Consider the following 19141-nt stretch of genomic DNA (forward strand, 5'->3'; position numbering starts at 1 on the left):
ATTGTCAAAGCCGAAGTCTTCCCCAATAGCAGAAACACAGCCAGGTTCAACGCAAAAGCACAGAGCAAATTCTTCCCAAAATAACGAAATCAAAGTGGAAACTCAAAGTCTCCTTCAACACGGGGAACTCCACAACAATCCAAGGAATGCACAGGAACGCAAAGCAATACGAGGCAACATAATAAAGAGAAGTAATCGGATTCAAGCTAATACCCTTAGCATTAAGCAAGATCTGAATAAGAACCAACCTCGTCGCCTCGAAACCCACCGCCAGTAGCTGCAAGTTCACTTCCCACGAGTTAAATCTCGCCTCCCCATAAGTTGCAACTGCCACACCGAACGAGATCGAAAGCCGAGCTAAGGAAAGGGACGGAAGTGGCTCTTGAGAAGGTTGCAGACGACGAGGGATTCGGCGGGTCAGACTTAGATTAGGATGCGAATGGGTAAAACGGCGAAGAGAGAGAGAGATTTTGGTCAGTGGCATACGCGTAAATATTTCATCAAACTGAACATTTTGGTCATTTTTCATTAAAATTGGGAGTCAGACTTGCATCATTTAGCTTTTGGGCCTGGGCCCATGTCTTTAGTTGTATAAATTTTTTTGAAAGTGGGTTTTCTGTGTTTACATCTTTGGTCATGTGCTATTATGTAATTTTCTATAAGATTAATTCATGTTTACTTGCCTGAACTTTTGGTCATTCTTCATGTTAGTCCCTAAAATTTCAATTTCATACCTCTGAACTTCCAATTTTAATCAGCCCATATCTAATTCTTCAAATTCCATCCAAAAGTTCAGCCCATGGCAGGAGACAGAAGGGATAAATTCTGATACTATCCTTGTGAACGTTTTTGTGAAAGAAGTAAACAAGAATCAGATAATGTATTCCATCACTTGAATCAAGTTAAGTATGATTAATAAGAGCCTTTTATCTAAAGCAAATTAGCAACTCTGAAATCGAAAACCCAAGACAAGGAACAAAAAGAAAAGAATCTGATACCAATCCTCACATTAAGCTGATTCTTGCTTCAAATATTATCGTTAGCAAAGAATAAACACAAACTCAATTCAAATTTCATAATAAAGCCATTATTCCTACAAACCAACCCAACACAGAACAAAGTAAAATATGATAGCTTTTCACTATTATGACCTCCAAAACTAAAAAAGCTCACATGAAAGTGTAGTGGAGAGAGAAAATATAAAGCCTGAGAGTATATGAAAGAAACCCAATTCAGAAAACAAGCCGCTTTAAGCCAATAGGTAGCTGAGTTGATGGAATGAGACTGAAAAATGAAAGCAAATCTATGAATTGGGCTTGCTTCTTTTCTGTTGTTAACAGTAGTGATAGATCCAGCGAACCAAACGCAAAAGCAGACATAATTGGTCACAAGTTGCACAGCAAACCCTATAATAAATTTAACCAACTAACTCTCAATTATTAAATATCCAAAACTTCCTTGAACCCAGATAGATTGAACAGAGACAAAACCCAATTTCCAAAATCTCATATTCAAACCAATAAAGCAAGAAACTTGATAACAAAATAAACACAATTGAAATTGAACAAAACCCAGGAGGTTCTCAAATTCGAGCTCTAGCTCTTCTTCAGAGTCATACTCCATGTACGGGTCGAGATCGAGGTCGTCGTCTTCGTGCAACAACATGCTGAGGCCCAAATCCATCAGGACCAGTGTCTTATTAACTCGACCTGAAACCCATCAGAAGCCGATGCAAGAAAACTGGTTCGCGAAGACGAAATCCAAGGTATTGAAGATTTACGGCGATTTGAAGAAGGTGAAGCAACCAATTTCACTGGGTGGAAGCTCGCTGATTTCTCAATTTCATTTTCAACGGCAGAAACGGAAAGAAGGAAAACCCAGCCTTGTAAACAGACTGAGATTGATTATGAGAGACCAGGTCGAAAACCAAGTGCTTTTCCAAGTTGAGAGAGCTAAAGAGAGTCAAACAAAACAAAGGCAAAGAGGAAGTTTGAGAATTTCTGATGTATTGATCTTCTCTAAAGACGAAGTACATATACAAAGTATACACAATCCTAATAGGAAACTAATTACACTGTGATATTCTCCCCCTTAATTACATAATATTCTCCTTAACTATACAATCCTAATTATACTACAATTCCTATAATTATGGAGAGTGACTCACGCCAACACTCCCCCTCAAGTTGAAGCATACAGATCACGGATGCCCAACTTGTCAAGTGATTCATAAAACGCCTTGCTAGAGACTGCCTTTGTAAGAATGTCCGCCAGCTGCTCCTCAGTAGGTACGAAGGGAAAATAGATGATTTGTTGATCCAGCTTCTGTTTGATGAAGTGTCTATCTACCTCCACATGTTTTGTGCGATCATGTTGGACTGGATTATGTGCAATTTCAACTACAACTTTGTTATCACAGAACAAGGGCGTGGCTTTCTTCTGCTTAAACCCCAATCTCTCAACAAGTGCCTTAACCATAACATCTCACAAACTCCATGAGTCATTCCTTTATATTTTGCTTCAGCACTAGAACAGGCCACAACCTTCTGCTTCTTACTCTTCCAAGTAACTAAATTCCCACCTAAAAACGTAAAGTATCTAGAAGTGGGCCATCGATCAATTATACAACCTGTCCAGTCTGCATCTGTATACCCCAAAACATCCAAATGCCTATGCTTAGAAAACACCAACCCCCTTCCAGGAGCAAACTTCAAGTACCTCAAGATCCAAACTACAGCTTCCATATGAGCCTTACTAGGATTATGTATGAACTAACTCACAACACTAACTGCATAAGCTAAGTCTGGTCTAGTGTGTGACAAATAAATTAATCTTCTAACTAACCTCTAATATCTTGCCTTATTCGCGGGTACTTGATCTGGATACTCAGCTAACCGATGGTTCTGCTCAATGGGTGTGTCAGTTGGTTGGCAATCAAGCATACCCGTCTCTGGCTCTCTGCTAATAAGTCAAGGAAATACTTTCCCTGGCTCAATATAATACAATTTTTTCCTCTAGCAACTTCAATTCCCAAGAAATATTTCAAACTCCCCAAATCTTTCATTTCAAATTCTGCTGACAATGCACTCCACAACTCTCCTTAAGATCATTACCTGTCACCACCATGTCATCCACATAAATAATTAAAGCTGTAACTTTACCCTTCTTGTAATGCTCCGGAAATTCGTATTTATTTTCCGAAGATTTTCTGGAATTAATTTTATGGTTATTGGACGGTTTCGTGGCTCGTGGACGGAGTAGAAATATTTCGGATGAATTTTTATTCGAAAAGTGTGGATTGGGGGGGGGGGGGGTTCAAGGTTGACTTTTGATACATTGGGATTCTCCAAAAATTTCCTTCACAAAAGTCGTAGAGCGCGTTGATATGAGTTCGTGGACATGTGGAACGCAAGAATCGGAGTTTGTATGAAAAAGTTATGAGGCATTGAAAATTTGTATAAATAGTAGAAATTCCGGGATTTTTCATTTAATCCCAAAATTTCCCTTTTTTTTCTCTTTTCTCCCCCGGATTCTCTCCGTTGTCTCTCCTTACTCCGTGCGACCCGACTGTGACCCGACCCGGACCCATCTCCGTTTTCCTGCCACCACCAGCGGCGGACCCAGGTTGAACTGACTCGCCTCAACTTCCGCCATCAACCCTTGGTGTTGGTTTCATCGGTGGAGCACCTCAGAAGGTTATCAAAGGCGGCCTCAGATGTACTATCGGGATCCGACGGGTTTTCCGATTTCCGGCCACCTTCCGTTCGATTTCTTCACAGTTTTGGAATCTTCTCTTCCTCTTGATCATCCTCATACCCGCCTTGAAGGACGATTTTGTGTCTGGAGTGGAAGATCAAGGGTTGAAGATCTGATAGGAGCATAAAATGTGACAAATATAATGTGCAACCTTTACACTTTCCTTAGCTATTTTCTTTAAAAAGTCAGTTTTAACTTTGTTTTCTTTTTAGGTAGTTCGTGGAGTGATTCAAGAGAAATAGGAGCTTAAAGGGAGTAAGGAAGCCATGAAACATGAAGTACTGATGCAAAGGACCAAGATTGATCAACCTTTGGCTGGAAATTACAAGGGAAGTCCACGGAAAAAGTTGTGCAAAACAGCTGCGGCAAAGCAAAAAACTGCAGTATCAGAATCAGCTTTCTGTGAACGGTTTTGAGGAGTAATTCTTGCATTATTCCAGCTATACCTTTGCATAAAGGGCCAACGATCCTTGAATACATGATGTTTTAATTCAACAAGAGCCAAATAACTGGTCAGAAGTGTCAACGAGGCAGCAGGAATTCAAGCTCAAAGTAGGTTTCCCTATAAGGCAGAAACTGTCAGCTTTTCATGAAGCTTTTTGGGAGATCTTTTCGGGCGACTTTCTTGGAGTTTTTCCAAAAGGTTATTGATCATTCTAGAATATTTGATGTCATATAACACGTAGGAGTCAAGAACCATCCAAAAAAGTGGCGAGAGAAAGGCGTTCCTTGTTCAAGAAGGAAGCTTCAGAGACAAAAATTGAATCTCAGTCAAAACAGAGCATTTGGCCGAGACTCTTCTTTGAACGGATTTCTAGGGAATTTTTGGAAGGTTATTGATGATGCAAATACTAAGGAGACTCCCACAATAATTCCTCAAGATTTTGGGAAGATTACCAAGGCTTGAAAATCATTTAATTGTGCACCAATTAGAAGAAATCCTCAAGCAACTAGGAAAGGTTTTTAAAGCAGAATTGGAAAAGGAAACTTGGGTTGTGTTCCTCAAACATATAGAGCATCTGCAAACGTGAAAAACACCCATCTACTGCGCCATCTTTTGCCCTAAAAACCCTAGTTCACAAAGTCTTAAATTCCTCAACTTCAAGAAGCAAAAACCGTGCACGCCATCATCCATCATCACCAAGCCTTGCCGTGTACCATCTTGAAGGAGTTCTTGCGTCCAAGGCTGCCTCAAAGTGTATTCGTGGCTCTCATCTTCTTCCCTTTACGGTTTTTACTTTCTTGTAAATCAAACTTATATGTGTTTAGTTGTGAAGTTTAAGACAATGTGTGGCTAGTCTACTTTTGTTAGGGGCGAGGTTTGATGCCCCTAAGATATGTTTTTGACAATATTTTGATTCCTAGTTTAGTGATTGCTTTGTTGTGAAATTGTTTATTTGGTTTTGGTTTACAGATAACTCTTGCATGTTTATGTTTTATGAATGCGCATATAAAATATTATGATCATGTGAGTGGGGCTAGAAATAGGTATTTTAATCTCCTAAACGGTTAATAATGCTTGTTTCAATGGTAGTAAAATCTATGGGACAATAGGTGAAACCAGATAAAAAGGATTGCATGCTATGTAGGCTTTCCACACTAGTTTTGCATACTTGTTCAATCAAACTTCCACATGTGATTAATGCTTAGAATAAATTGTTGATAGGATAACGTTCTATACCTTGATTGTTTATTCTAAAGGGTTAGTAATGGTGCATTCATCTTGCTTAAGTAATCTAGGGAAGTAATAAGAACTTATGCATGCAATCATGGTTTGTTCTTGATTGAAACATTTTTCACGACTTAGTAATTGAAACTAGGATGATAAATTTGTCTCAAGCATGTTTTGGTGGTGGATTTCCGAATTCCTAACATCTTCATCATTATCTTTCAAAACCCTAAATTCAAAATCGTGTTCTTTTCTTTGTTTTCTGTTTATTTTCGTTAAAAACCCAAAAACCCCAAATCAGTTTCGTTTTTAGGATTGCAATGCCCTCTTCTATCCCCTCTCTAACCCTCCATCTTTCTTTCTTCTTCTCTAGTGTTTGATATTTTCTTTGGTTTAGTTCAGATTTTGTTATCCTTTTTTATTTGTTAGTTTAGTTTTCTTTTGTGTGATTAATATAGTTACCCTCAATCTCTAGGATCGTTCGATCCTTGCTTATTCTTTACTACTAATGACTACATTTTTGCAGGGTTAAATTGAGCGTCTATTTTTGGCGTATCAAGATCAACGGTGCACAGTGAATCTGGAGCTTGATCAGACGGCGGCGATTGGTCGATCTTGCAAGCTTGATCTAGGACGATTTAGGCCGAACCAGACTTAGCTCCGGGTATGAAAGTTGCTCTACTCTTTATGATGAACATTTCTGGATGGATTGATCAGTTGATTGTTGTGATTTTGAGTTTGGCCGGTGGCCGTGCACCACTGCCTATGGCGGCGCCGGTGGCAGTGTTCCGGCCATGTATGGAACAGTTTCAGATTTTATATATCATTTACTCGCCGATACGAGCGTTTCGATATATAATTTGCAATTTATCTAATGTTATGATAATCTTAATTTCTAATTCCATGCTCATTCTTATTACTTCTTTTTCTTATTTTTAAGAACACGAAGCAAAATCATAAGGACCGGATCTCATATTTGGACTTGTTTCCTGAATCAAATAGGAAAAAGATAAATGATTGTAGTTGTTTAGCCGATCTTCAAAGAGTGGAAGAGAGCAGAGGGATTAGATCATTAGATGGGTCATTCATTATCGGAGGATTAGCAGGTTCTTAGCGTACAAAATAAATTGCGGACAAAGGCTTTCTTCTTTCTTTTTTTCTTTATCTTTTGGTGTTTGTCGAAAAGAAAAGGAAATTACACAACTAAAACGAAAAAAAGACATTTTCCAAGAAAGATATCAAAGAGTTTACCCATCACAGAAACGCATAAATAAAGACTCTGCCTCGACTCATAACCTTCCCATTTCTTTTACTGCACATTTTATTCATAAATTCAAGTCGCAACGCCTAATAACCCATCATCGATGACATCTGTTTTCTTTTCTTCCGACGCTATGTAAGCTCATGTAAATGGTGTTCTTCCCATCAATACTTCTTCAGCACCTAAGAGGAGTTCTTCAAAACCCACTCCACCAGGGTAGAAATAGCAAACCCTGTCGCAGCGCGTTTCTTATCACTCCAAACAGGCCCAGCCATGTCAATATGCATCCACTGAACCTTTTCATCAACAAACTGCAAAACCATAGTTTAAGTTAAATTCCACTGAAGACTTCTATTATATGCAAGACATGTTCATTTGGAAGCGGGAAACCATAACACAAGCATGAGGAATTATGCAACTTTTGTATACACCCCCATGTATATGTCAATATCACAGTCGGGATGTAGGCATTATATAAGAGTAGAAACAAACAGAGAAGCAGAAATACTTCTTGCTGTTTAAGTCGATAAAGCAATAAGCACAAAAGAAACCAAGAGAACAGAACAATAAAATCAAATACCTGTTTCAAGAAGAGAGCTGCACTGATAGCACCACCTTGACGACCACCAGTGTTGACCATATCAGCTACTCCTGATTTCATTGATTCCCAATAACTCTCCTCCATTGGCATTCTCCAAAATTTCTCCCCACTTATCTCCGAAGCTGCAAATACCTCCTTCGCGAGGTCATCGCTGGGTGTGAAGACACCTGAACGGAAAGTTTAAAAAACAAATAAACAATCAGCCACTGGTTCAAATATTGAACACGAAGTACAAAGCAAACATTACAGAAAGAAAGAAGAAATGCCACCAAACTAATGGTCCACTGAGATTCCAAACTAATGGTGGAGGACTATTAAGTCGTTAAGCAACTATCAACATTTTAAATATCAATGCAACTTAAATTCAACTTATTGTTTAGTTTATTGAATACTGAGCTACTATCTCAATAGGAGACGAGAAATTGCATTTAAAAGGTTTGAAGAATATGTATATATACCTGCAATAGACGGTCCAAGGGCAACTATGCAGGCACCAGTCAACGTGGCAAGGTCAACAATCTGCAGAATAGGATGATGTTAGCAGTACAAGAGACCTGTATCTAAGCAGGACTAAGTAGGCGTTCAACAGTTAAAACAGTAATAAGAGCATCCATTGTATCTGAATTTTGGTGGTGCAAATATAAATTATGCAAATCTTTGATTAATTGAAAAAGTTAAAAACGAAAAGCAAGCCAGCTTTATCTACATTGAACTCAAGTTTGACTACTTATCTATTTCAGCAACAAAAGTTAGTAACAAGAAAAACTCTCTTTCCATTTTGCATTAATGAACTCAGTCCCAAGCCTACGTTAATTATAGACAAATAAGCCTTCCCTAAAATAGCAGAATTCTATCATTTATATCTGAAGGATGAACGACCAGTTGATGTGGGGAGGTTATGAATCCAATTTCTTCTCAGATTACTATCCAGTACTTAAAACTCACACCGATCGACCAATATTGCAGATACAAATAGGATAGTTATGATATATCACTGTAGAAAATACCTTGTCAACACCTTGATTACAAGCATATACCAATGCATCTGCCAAAGTCAGTCTGCCTTCAGCATCTGTGTTATTGACCTGCAAGCAGGAATAGAAGTAAACATAAAATTTTAGGTCCTCTGCTTGTAGTACTATTACTGGCAACCTCTCATCAATAATATGATGTGCATTTCTGACCACCACACAAACTGTACCTCAATGGTCTTTCCATTGGAAGCTGTGACAATGTCTCCAGGCCTCATACCTGTTCCACTAATCATATTCTCACAAGCTGCGACAATGAAATGAACCTGCACAACGAGACCCATTATTATCACTAATTTAATCTTGAAAATTGAAAACTGAGGAAAAACATGTTGCAAGTAGGTCATGTATGCATTTCCCCCACAACACAAACACAAGAAAATTAATGATTCACCTCTACACCAGAAGGTTTGATTTGACCAATGGCTTTTGCTGCACCTAATACAGCAGCTGAACCTCCCATATCAAACTTCATAAGCTCAATTGAACAGCCAGGTCCTGTCTTGATGTTGTAGCCACCACTGATAACATAAAAGATAGGAAAATAAAGACTGAGAGCCAGAAAAGTAATAAACAAATAAGAGCGTCATTGAAATAAAAGTTCAAAAAATACCAAACCACTTATAGGACTTCACAACATTTACAGGCATCTACAGGAAACTGATAATGCTATTCCTCTATTCCAAGAGTTATGATTTAGGAGGACTATAGGGTAAAAAATACATTGTTCGAAGTAAATCTGTAATCACCTGTCAAAAGTCAGACCTTTACCCACCAATGCTAATTTAAGTTTAGCAGGTCCACCGGGGGGTTTGTAGGTCAAGTGAATAAAATGTGGAGGATTTGCTGAGGCTGCAGCCACAGCCAAATAGGAACCCATTTTCAGATCTTTGCATTGCTCTTCATTCAATATCTTTGCAGAAAGAACATCACTGTATAAGGAAGCAATATTTGAGGCCTCTTCTGCTAGTTTCCCTGAAAACATAATGATCATCACATACAGTCAATACTGGAAATTACAAGTATGGCCCAGTAAAATGGCAACAGTAGAGCTAAAACGAACCAGGTGTGAGAACATTGGCAGGTGAATTCACGAGCTCTTTCCCAAGTATTATTCCAGCAGCAACATCTTGAGCATATTTGAGCTTCTTCTCTAGTTCAGGTCCAGTTCCAAGACCAACAATGTCCACAGACTTGAGAGCTGGTTTTTTTGACTCAGACTTATACCTGTTGTCTTCATATATCCCCAAAACAGCTCCTACAACAAGTTAAGCGGTTCCACGCTGTTTATCACAACTATCACCATAACTTAAACAAAATGCCAACTTAAAATAAAAAATTTCTGTTTCAAAGTACCAGATGCTATTGCAGAAGCTGTGCAAGATTTCGCAGAAAGCCCCTCCGAGGAAGCAAGCACAATAGCAATATCACTTGCTTGAGCAGTCTTTGCCGCTGCTGCTGCAGCCTCCCCAAGACCCTTAAAAGCTTCTGCAGACGAAGCAGATTGTCCAAGCCCAAACAAGCCAACCCTCTTCGAGCCAAGACCAGGAAGCCTAACAACCGTAGACTGGCCAGACTTTCCTGTGAAGTCCTCCTCAGTTGAGACCTCAGCCAACACCCCACCCAAACAGGAATCCAGCTTCTTCAAAATCGGATTTTCGAATTTCGAGTTCTGATCTTTCGCCAAGTCCTTCTCTGTAACACCAACCGCAAGAAGGTCCCCTTTCCATTCCGATACATCAATCTCTTTCGTTGCGAAAGTGAGCTTCATAAATCACAATCAAATCAATACATCACACAACGAAATCCAGTTACAATCAAATCACATCGCTCACAGATTATGTATAGCTTCAATTCCAAAAAAGTCAATCACATAAACACTAAAATCGAATCACCGCATCAAAATAGATCGATCCTTTACATATATAAAGCTCAAGATCAATCAAACAACTAATAGAACAATCAAAATAGTTGTAGATCAAATTTTTATTTTCACCAAATTAACACCAAAAACCAATCCAAATAACAAAATCTCCATACAAATAACACAAGCATGCCAAGCGATTCCAAATATTTCAACGAAACGGAGGGGCAAAGGTTTACCTTAGGGGCTTCAAAGGCCGGAGAAATCTGAGTGAGGCCGAGAGTGGCGCGAGCGATAGTGTGAGCCATGTGCTTCTTCACTCTCAAGGGCGAGACTGCAAAACAAAGTCGCAGACTCGGCGCGTGCCTTAGTTTGGTTAAAAACGAAGAAGAATATGAAGGTGAAGAAGATGAAGTGACTGCGATAAAGGAAGAAGCCAATGACACGACACTGGCCACCATTGGAGTCCCTACTCTCTATTTATACTCAATCCGCGGCTAGATAACCTTCGCACTTCACTTCACTTCACTGAGTCGGCGTTTTTTTAATTTTATTTCTCTTTCAGCTCTTGACTTCTTGGGCTCTTAAATTTTGGACTTTTAGTCTTCGGCCCTCCCCAAAAGTTATATTGATTTGTTTATAAACTGTGTAATCTATACTATTATTAAGAGAAGAGAGATTGCTCTCCAAAACTGACCTTTTTTTACCAATTTAACCTTTATATATTAAAAAATTATAAAATATAATTAATACATAGGGATTATATGGTAAATTATAAAATAGAAAAAAAAACAAAAAAAAAAACATAAAAATATGGTAGTTGTACGGGAAGTTTTTCCACTACCTTTAATTTCTCTCCACACACATAGTGGGTGTGTCCTGCTAGTTATCAATTATTGAAGCTGAAATTACCCTAATTGTAAGAGCAAGTTCACTCGTTGGGTCACCAGGTCGCCCACTATTAACTATTTTTTAGTGTTAATTTCACCATCTGGGTCACGAGCACAGTGTATTTCGTGCCCTGGGTCACCATGGTGACCTGCACAATGTATGTCATGCCCTGGGTCACGGACACAGTGTATTTCGTGACCCAGAGAATGAAAATATACACTAAAAAGTAGTGAATAGTGGGTAGCCCAACGGATGAACTTGCTCTAACTCTTTTTTGTTGTGCCCTAAGCTAGAGTCATATTCAGGCTGTTAATTGATTTCTTCAACTGTTTATTAATTTTTAGATTAATAATAAATTACATATAAGTTATTGACAAAAGATGATTTAACAATTACATCCTTTAAAGATTGAATTAAACATATAAGGACTAAATCTTACAAATAAGGATAATCTATTCTCCACTTCTCACATGTCATGAGTTAATTTACTTTCTTACTCTTAACTACTTATTTTGACTTCTAATCCCTTTATAATAATTAAATCTTACAAATAAGAACAATTTGCTCTTCACTTGCCACATTTCATGAGTTAATTTATTTTTTTACCCTTAATTACTTTTTTTGACTTCTAATCCCTTTATGTTACTTTTTTTTTTTTTTTTTTAGAATAATCTTATACTCGTCCAGTTCTGCTACTGCACTCGTCATCGCCTAATCCTGCTACTGTACTCGTCCAATCCTTCTACTACACTGCACTCATACTCGTCCAGTTCTGCTACTGCACTTGTACTCGTGTTCTACTACCGCACTCGTCATCGCCTAATCATGTTACTACACTGCACTCATACTCGTCAAGTTCTGCTACTGCACTTATACTCGTGTTCTGCTACTGCACTCGTCATCGCCTAATCCTGCTACTGCACTTGTCCAATCCTACTACTGTACTCGTACTAGTCCAGTAATGCTACTGCACTTGTACTTGTGTTTAGAAATGACTTAAAGCATACAACGATACTGGGTAAAGAAAATGACATATTTAAACATCAAATGCAAGCCACAATAAATTGAATCACCAGCATAAGTAGAATACTTGGGGAATGTAATTCAGATGGAATATAAAGATATAATAAGTTCATGTCCTCTTCCAAAATTCAATAAGAATCTCAAAAACATTTATAACCTCCTAATCACAATGATAAATTGGCACAAGGCACGGCCATGATCACTATCAGACACCCCCAATAACTCAATCTTGACCACAGATAAGTTGAACTATCAACTGTAAAGTGAAAATGACTGAAATTGAAGAGTAACACATAAACATCTAACACCACATACTTAAAACAATAAGCTACTAAGTGAGACTAAATAAGTAACACCCCACTTAGTACATTATTTTTCCACTGCTCTCTCAATTCTCCTGGGTCTAATAATCCTCTATCCTTCTTTCAGGCAATACAATGATGGAGCTACCAATTAGAAAATGAAGCTCAATCCTGAGTTTCGTTCTTCTTTCCATCCTCATCTCTCTCCTCCAACAGTTTCCCAACCTCCACATTGTCCTGCTGAGCCTTCTTATGCGCCTCGACGGCCTTAAGCGCCTGCAATTTTGCATGATTGTAATAAGCGACACCGATAAACACAATCAGATACCCAATCAGATTGATTTGCGTCACGGTATCCTTGATCACCAACCATGAAAACGTAATTAGGAGCCAATTTTTCACAACCCCGGCAACATTCATTGTCAAAGCCGAAGTCTTCCCCACCAGTAGAAACATAACCAGGTTCATAGCGAATTCATCCTGAAAATGACGAAATCAAAGTGGAAACTCGAAGTCTCCTTCAACACAGGGAACTCCACAACAATCCAAGGAATGCACAAGAACGCAAAGCAACACGGGGCAACATAATAAAGAGAAGTAATCATATTCGAGCTAATACCCTTAGCATTAAGCAAGATCTGAATCAGAACCAACCTCGTCGCCTCGAAACCCACCGCCAGTAGCTGCAGGCTCACTCCCCACAAGTTAAATTTCACCTCCCCATAAGTTGCAACTGCCACACCGAATGAGATCGAGAGCCGAGCTGAGGCAAGGGATGGAAGTGGCGCGTTAGAGAGTTGCAGACGACGAGGGATTCAACGGGTCAGACTTGGATTAGGATGGGAATGGGTAAAACGGCGCAGAGAGAGAGAGAGAGAGAGAGAGAGAGAGAGAGATTTTGGTCAGTGGCATACGCGTAAATATTTCATCAAATTGAGTATTTTGGTCATTTTTCATTAAAATTATGAGTCAGACTTGCATCATTTAGCTTTTGGGTCTGGGCTCATATCTTTATTTGTATAAATCTTTTTGAATGTGGGTTTTCTGTGTTTACATCTTTGGTCATGTGCTAGTATGTCATTTTCTATAAGATTAATTCATGTTTACTTGCCTGAACTTTTGGTCATTCTTCATGTTAGTCCCTAAAATTTCAATTTCATACCCCTGAACTTCCAATTTTAATCAACCCGTGTCCAATTCTTCAAATTCCATCCAAAAGTTCAACTCGTGGCAGGAGGTAAAAGGGATAAATTCTGATACTATCCTTGTGAATGTTTTTGTGAAAGAAGTAAACAAGAATCAGATAATGTATTCCATCACTAGAATCAAGTAAAGTATGATTAATAAGAGCCTTATCTCTAGAGTAAATTAGCAACTCTGAAATCGAAAACCCAAGACAAGGAACAATAAAAAAGAAAAGAATATGATACAAATCCTTACATTAAGTTGATTCTTGCTTCAAATATTATCGCTAGCAAAGAATAAACACAAACTCAATTCAAATTTCATAATAAAGTCATTATTCCTACAAATCAACCCAACAAAGCACAAAGTAAAAGATGATAGCTTTTCACTATTAGGACCTCCAAAACTAAAAAAGCTCACATGAAAGTGTAGTGGAGAGAGAAAATCTAAAGCCTGAGAGTATATGAAAGAAACCCAGTTCAGAAAACAAGCCGCTTTAAGCCAATAGGTAGTTGAGTTGATGGAATGATAATGAAAAATGAAAGCAAATCTATGAGTTGGGCTTGCTTCTTTTCTGTTGTTAACAGTAGTGATACATCCAGCGAACCAAACACAAAAGAAGACATAATTGGTCACAACTTGCACAGCAAACCCTATAATGAATCTAACTAACTAACTCTCAATTATCAAATATCCAAACTTCCTTGAACCCAGATAGATTGAACAGAGACAAAACCCAATTTCCAAAATCTCATATTCAAACCCAAAAAGCATGAAACTTGATAACAAAATAAACACAATTGAAATTGAACAAAATCCAGGAGGTTCTTGAATTCGAGCTCTAGCTCTTCGTCAGAGCATGTACGGGTCGAGATCGAGGTCGTCGTCTTCATGCTACAACATGCCGAGGCCCAAACCCATCAGGATCAGTGTCTTATTGACTCGACCCGAAACCCATCAGAAGCCAATGCAAGAAAATGGGTTTGTGAAGACGAAATCCAAGGTGCTGAAGATTTACGGCGATTTGAAGAAGGTGAAGTAGCCAATTTCACTGGGTGGAAGCTCGCTGATTACACGTATTTTTATATGTATAATTATATCTAAAATACTATAATTAAGATAATCCTCAAGTTAATTAATTTATAGTTAATGCATTTTTATTTATTGCGTAGAAAATAAGTTGAGTCGCGGATATTGAAAGCAAAGTGTGCAAAATCTTCATAGCCAAGGTGGAGTTTTTAACAAAGATCGATGCAGTCAACTCTTAGTCAAATCATCCTTAATTAACCATTAGTCTTAATTAACTAATGGTCAATTAAGGACAATTCTGGGCTGGAGGTTAGCTCCATGTTTCCTTAATTGAAAGAGTCCAAAACCCATGATTTTGGTGACACATGGCAGCAATATAATTATACATTCGGGTTTAATTATGCAAGGAGGGGCAGCTGCAGTTCTCTGTTTCTTTTACTGCCAATACACACGCAGACCACACGCATCCTTTCCTCCTACTCACAAAAACAACGGCCCCATCACGTGTTTAACTCCAGTCAATCCTAGCCGCAGGCCACCAATTTTTCCCTTGAATCACAGCCATCCATTCCTCATCCACTTCTTCTCCTCTAGCAGCCACATACCGAGACCATTCGTCCATTCATAACCTCACCCATTAATTGGCCGCACAACCCATTCTCTCTTCCTTCTCCTCTAACAGCGGCGCACCCATATATACACACACACACACCCTAATTCTCTCTTCTCCAATAGTGCCGCAACACACACCACCACCACCCCATTTATTATCCCTTCTCATTTCTCTCACCCATCACCACTTACTCTCTTCTTTTTTCTAATTTTCATCTTTTTGGGACTCAATCAAGGCCTCAAGGGAATCATCATCAAGAGTATCACACCTTAATTTGGGTAGTTGGGTGAAGAAATTGTTTGATTCATACTAGCTCATAGTTAGAAGTGACCAAGCTAACTCTCTCATTTCTTCCTTATTATCTATTTCATAATTTTTATATACTTTTGTTGATGGATTCTTGTATGGGTTGTCAGTGTTCAATTTTGGGAGTTAGGGTTGTGAAGCCCTAACTCATCTTGTATAAATATTGATGCTTTAATTTTAATAAATGCAATTTCCATTGTGTATGCTTTAAATCCGAATTTATTTGTCCTTAGAAGCATGTTTCTAGACTTCGTCACCATTTGAAATTATGTTGTGGGCAATTGTGATGAATAGATTGATAAATTGACAACTTATTAATCATGTGGCATCTACGATTTAAGTGTGGTAACCATTAGCTAGCTTAATTGTAGCTAACCTTGCTTGGGTCTCTATTATCTTGCTCTCTAGGCCTCTAATTTTTTATATTGCGGCCTTAACCGGCGTAATGCCCAAATTAGAGAGTTGATTGTGGCCTTAACCGGCATAGTCAATACACCGAAAGGATAATTGGTTTAGTAGTCTTAACTGGTACTAGATACAGGACTCGACACATATAGGAAATGCATGCATTTTGTGAAATTGGCAACAATATTTGCAAGATAGTTAGTGTGAATCACCCGACACTCCCATGTTTCCATTAATTTGAAAAATCCAAATTTAATTTCTTGCTTGATAATTAGTTGTTTGCTTTTATTTTAGTTTGTATTTAATTTAGTTAATTCTCAATTCAAAACTCCCAAACAAAATTCTACCTTCCATTGTGCATAACTCATTTGGGCTACAAGTTAGTGGCTTTGATTAGGTTTAGTGTGAGCTAAGCCAAGCATTGTCGAGGCTTGGTGTCTTGTGAATATTATTTTATTTTTATTTTTCATTGTATGCTTTTAAGTTATTCTAGCGCCAATTATCTCAGTTAGGTCCAACACCTAATCCCCAAGGTACGATAACTAAGGTCCAAATACTTCTCTTACTTGACAATGATTCGTACGCTTGCAAGCGTTTATGATTCAAGTCACTCGCTGATTTCTCAATTTCATTTTCAACGGCAGAAACAGAAAGAAGGAAAACCCAGCCTTGTAAACAGACTGAGATTGATTCTAAGAGACCAGGTCGAAAACCTAGTGCTTTTCCAAGTTGAGAGAGCTAAAGAGAGTCAAACAGAACAAAGGCAAAGAGGAAGTTTGGGAATTTCTGATGTATTGTTCTTCTCTAAAGACAAAGTACATATACAAAGTAGGGCTGGGCTTGGGTCGGGTCGGGCCTGAAAATTAGTGAAACAGACACCGAACCCGAAACTGTCAGTTCGGGCCGGTTCAGGTTTTTTCTGAGATGAAAACCGACGAAAACCGAACCCATTCGGGCCGGTTCGGTTTTTCGGGCCCAAAATGCCCAGTTCATTGAAGGCTTCAGCTTTGCCAGTTTTCCAAAGACAGTTCTGGACTTGTAGCTGATTTGCCACTCATTTTGGTACCTGGTAGACTGGAATGCATATCAAATTATAATGCTGTGAAATAAACTCATTAACATAACTGTAATCAATTTGCAATAATCAAGTTTAGCCACAGTTTACAACACAAAATCACAAACTCAAGAGTCAAGAATACATTGTCCAACAGAAACAATCCAAAGTTTTCAATCATTTCAACTAAATGCTCAATGAACTAAAATTCAAATTATGAATGGTACAACTGCAACAGAAAGCGATATCAAGTTAACACTTTGGAATAGGACTTGCCTGCAAAAATGATAACACAAGAGAATAAGAAATTCAATAGGAGAATAAGAAGACATTCAGATTCAGTTATAATCTGCCTCAAATTAACACAAGAGATTGCAGAACCAACCAAACTTCAATGGAAAAAATTAATTTGCCACCAGTCGCCGACTCCAAAGTCCAAAGTCCAAACCCGTCGTGACCGACAACTCGACGAGGTCCACCGCGTCTTCAAGAGGTTCGACTCCAACGGCGACTGCAAGATCTCAACCTCAAAGCTCGGCAACATCCTCAAGGCCCTCGGCTCCAACGTCCCTGAGGACGAGCTCCAACGCGTGATGGTCAACCTCGGTGGTCCACTGAGATCGTCGGCGACGACGAACTTCTGAAGGGAGATTTGAGGGAGAGTGGCGGATTTCACAAACGGGGGCTTTGAGAGTTTGAGGCTTGAGGCTTTGGTTTCGAGAGAGAGAGAGAGAGAGAGAGAGTGAAGGACTGATGGAGGCTGAGAGAATGAGAGGTTGAGATCGGGTTCGAGTTACCCTAATTCTTTTTTTAAAATATTTAATATATTAATATAACACCCAATCATAGATAGACAAGTGGCAACTTAGGGTATATACGGGTCGGGTTCGGGTTTTCGGTCTCTTCATATTTGAAACCTGAGACCGAACCGAGATAATATTTTCGGGTCGGGCCCTAGACCGAACTGATATTTTCAAAATCAAAAATGAACCGATTTAGGCTTTTTGGGTCGGTTCAGGTCGGTTTTCGGGTTTTTCGGGTCTGGACGCCCACCCTTAATACAAAGTATACACAATCCTAATAGGAAACTAATTGCACCATGATATTCTCCTCTTTAATTACATAATATTCTCCTTAACTATACAATCCTAATTATACTGTAATTCCTATAATTATGGAGAGTGACTCATGCCAACACCCCCCCCCCTCAAGTTGGAGCTGACAAATCACGAATGCCCAACTTGTCAAGTGATTCATAAAACGCCTTACTAGAGACTGCCTTTGTAAGAATGTCCGCCAGCTGCTCCTCAGTAGGTACGAAGGGAAAAGAGATGATTTGTTGATCCAGCTTCTCTTTGATGAAGTGTCTATCTACCTCCACATGTTTTGTGCGATCATGCTGGGCAGAATTATAAGCAATTTCAACTGCAACTTTGTTATCACAGAACAAGGGCATGACTTTCTTCTGCTTAAACCCCAAATCCCTCAACAAGTGCCTTAACCATAACATCTCACAAACTCCATGAGTCATTCCTTTATATTCTGCTTCAGCACTAGAACGGGCCACAACCTTCTGCTTCTTACTCTTCCAAGTAACTAAATTCCCACCTAAAAACATAAAGTATCCGGAAGTGGACCATCGATCAGTTATACAACCTGCCCAGTCTTCATCTGTATACCCCAAAACATCCAAATGCCTATGCTTAGAAAACACCAACCCCCTTCCAGGAGTAGACTTCAAGTACCTTAAGATCTGAACTACAGCTTCCATATGAGTCTTACTAGGATTATGCATGAACTGACTCATAACACTAACTGCATAAGCTAAGTCTGGTCTAGTGTGTGACAAATAAATTAATCATCCAACTACCCTCTAATATCTTGCCTTATTCGTGGGTACTTGATCTGGATACTCAGCTAACCGATGGTTCTGCTCAATGGGTGTGTCAGCTGGTTGGCAATCGAGCATACCCGTCTCTGCTAATAATTCAAGGACATACTTTCTCTTGCTCAACATAATACAATCTTTTCCTCTAGCAACTTCAATATTCCTAAGAAATATTTCAAACTCCCCAAGTCTTTCATTTCAAATTCTGCTGACAATGCACTCCACAAGATCATTACTTGTCACTACCATGTCATCCACATAAA

At 38.8% G+C, this 19141-nt stretch overlaps 1 protein-coding gene and 1 long non-coding RNA gene across 2 annotated transcripts; both read right to left on the reverse strand.

Moving 5' to 3' along the window:
- Positions 1 to 6552: 6552 nt before the first annotated feature.
- LOC112185964 (leucine aminopeptidase 1) lies at positions 6553 to 10711 on the reverse strand. Its single transcript, XM_024324304.2, has 10 exons — positions 10422 to 10711; positions 9675 to 10083; positions 9382 to 9576; positions 9068 to 9293; positions 8713 to 8839; positions 8489 to 8584; positions 8295 to 8372; positions 7746 to 7806; positions 7267 to 7454; positions 6553 to 6997 (listed from the first exon to the last, which is right to left on the reverse strand). Exons 1-10 carry the CDS (start codon positions 10641 to 10643, stop codon positions 6869 to 6871), a joined length of 1731 nt encoding a protein of 576 aa, XP_024180072.1. The 5' UTR covers positions 10644 to 10711; the 3' UTR covers positions 6553 to 6868.
- Positions 10712 to 12197: 1486 nt separating this feature from the next.
- LOC112188487 lies at positions 12198 to 13487 on the reverse strand. The gene is made up of 2 exons (XR_005807033.1): positions 13053 to 13487; positions 12198 to 12878 (listed from the first exon to the last, which is right to left on the reverse strand). It is a non-coding gene; the product is annotated as an uncharacterized LOC112188487 (long non-coding RNA).
- Between the last annotated feature and the right edge of the window lie 5654 nt (positions 13488 to 19141).

Source organism: Rosa chinensis, chromosome 2, assembly GCF_002994745.2.
Source record: "Rosa chinensis cultivar Old Blush chromosome 2, RchiOBHm-V2, whole genome shotgun sequence".
NCBI lineage: Eukaryota > Viridiplantae > Streptophyta > Magnoliopsida > Rosales > Rosaceae > Rosa > Rosa chinensis.

Excerpts from the sequence above, each read along its gene's own strand:
- LOC112185964 (XM_024324304.2), bottom strand. The coding sequence starts at position 10,643 with ATGGTGGCCAGTGTCGTGTCATTGGCTTCTTCCTTTATCGCAGTCACT. Across the intron at positions 8,840-9,067 it reads AAAGGTCTGACTTTTGACAG|TGGTGGCTACAACATCAAGA; the intron begins GTGATTACAGAT and ends TTATGTTATCAG. Across the intron at positions 7,807-8,294 it reads GTAATCAAGGTGTTGACAAG|ATTGTTGACCTTGCCACGTT; the intron begins GTATTTTCTACA and ends CCTATTCTGCAG.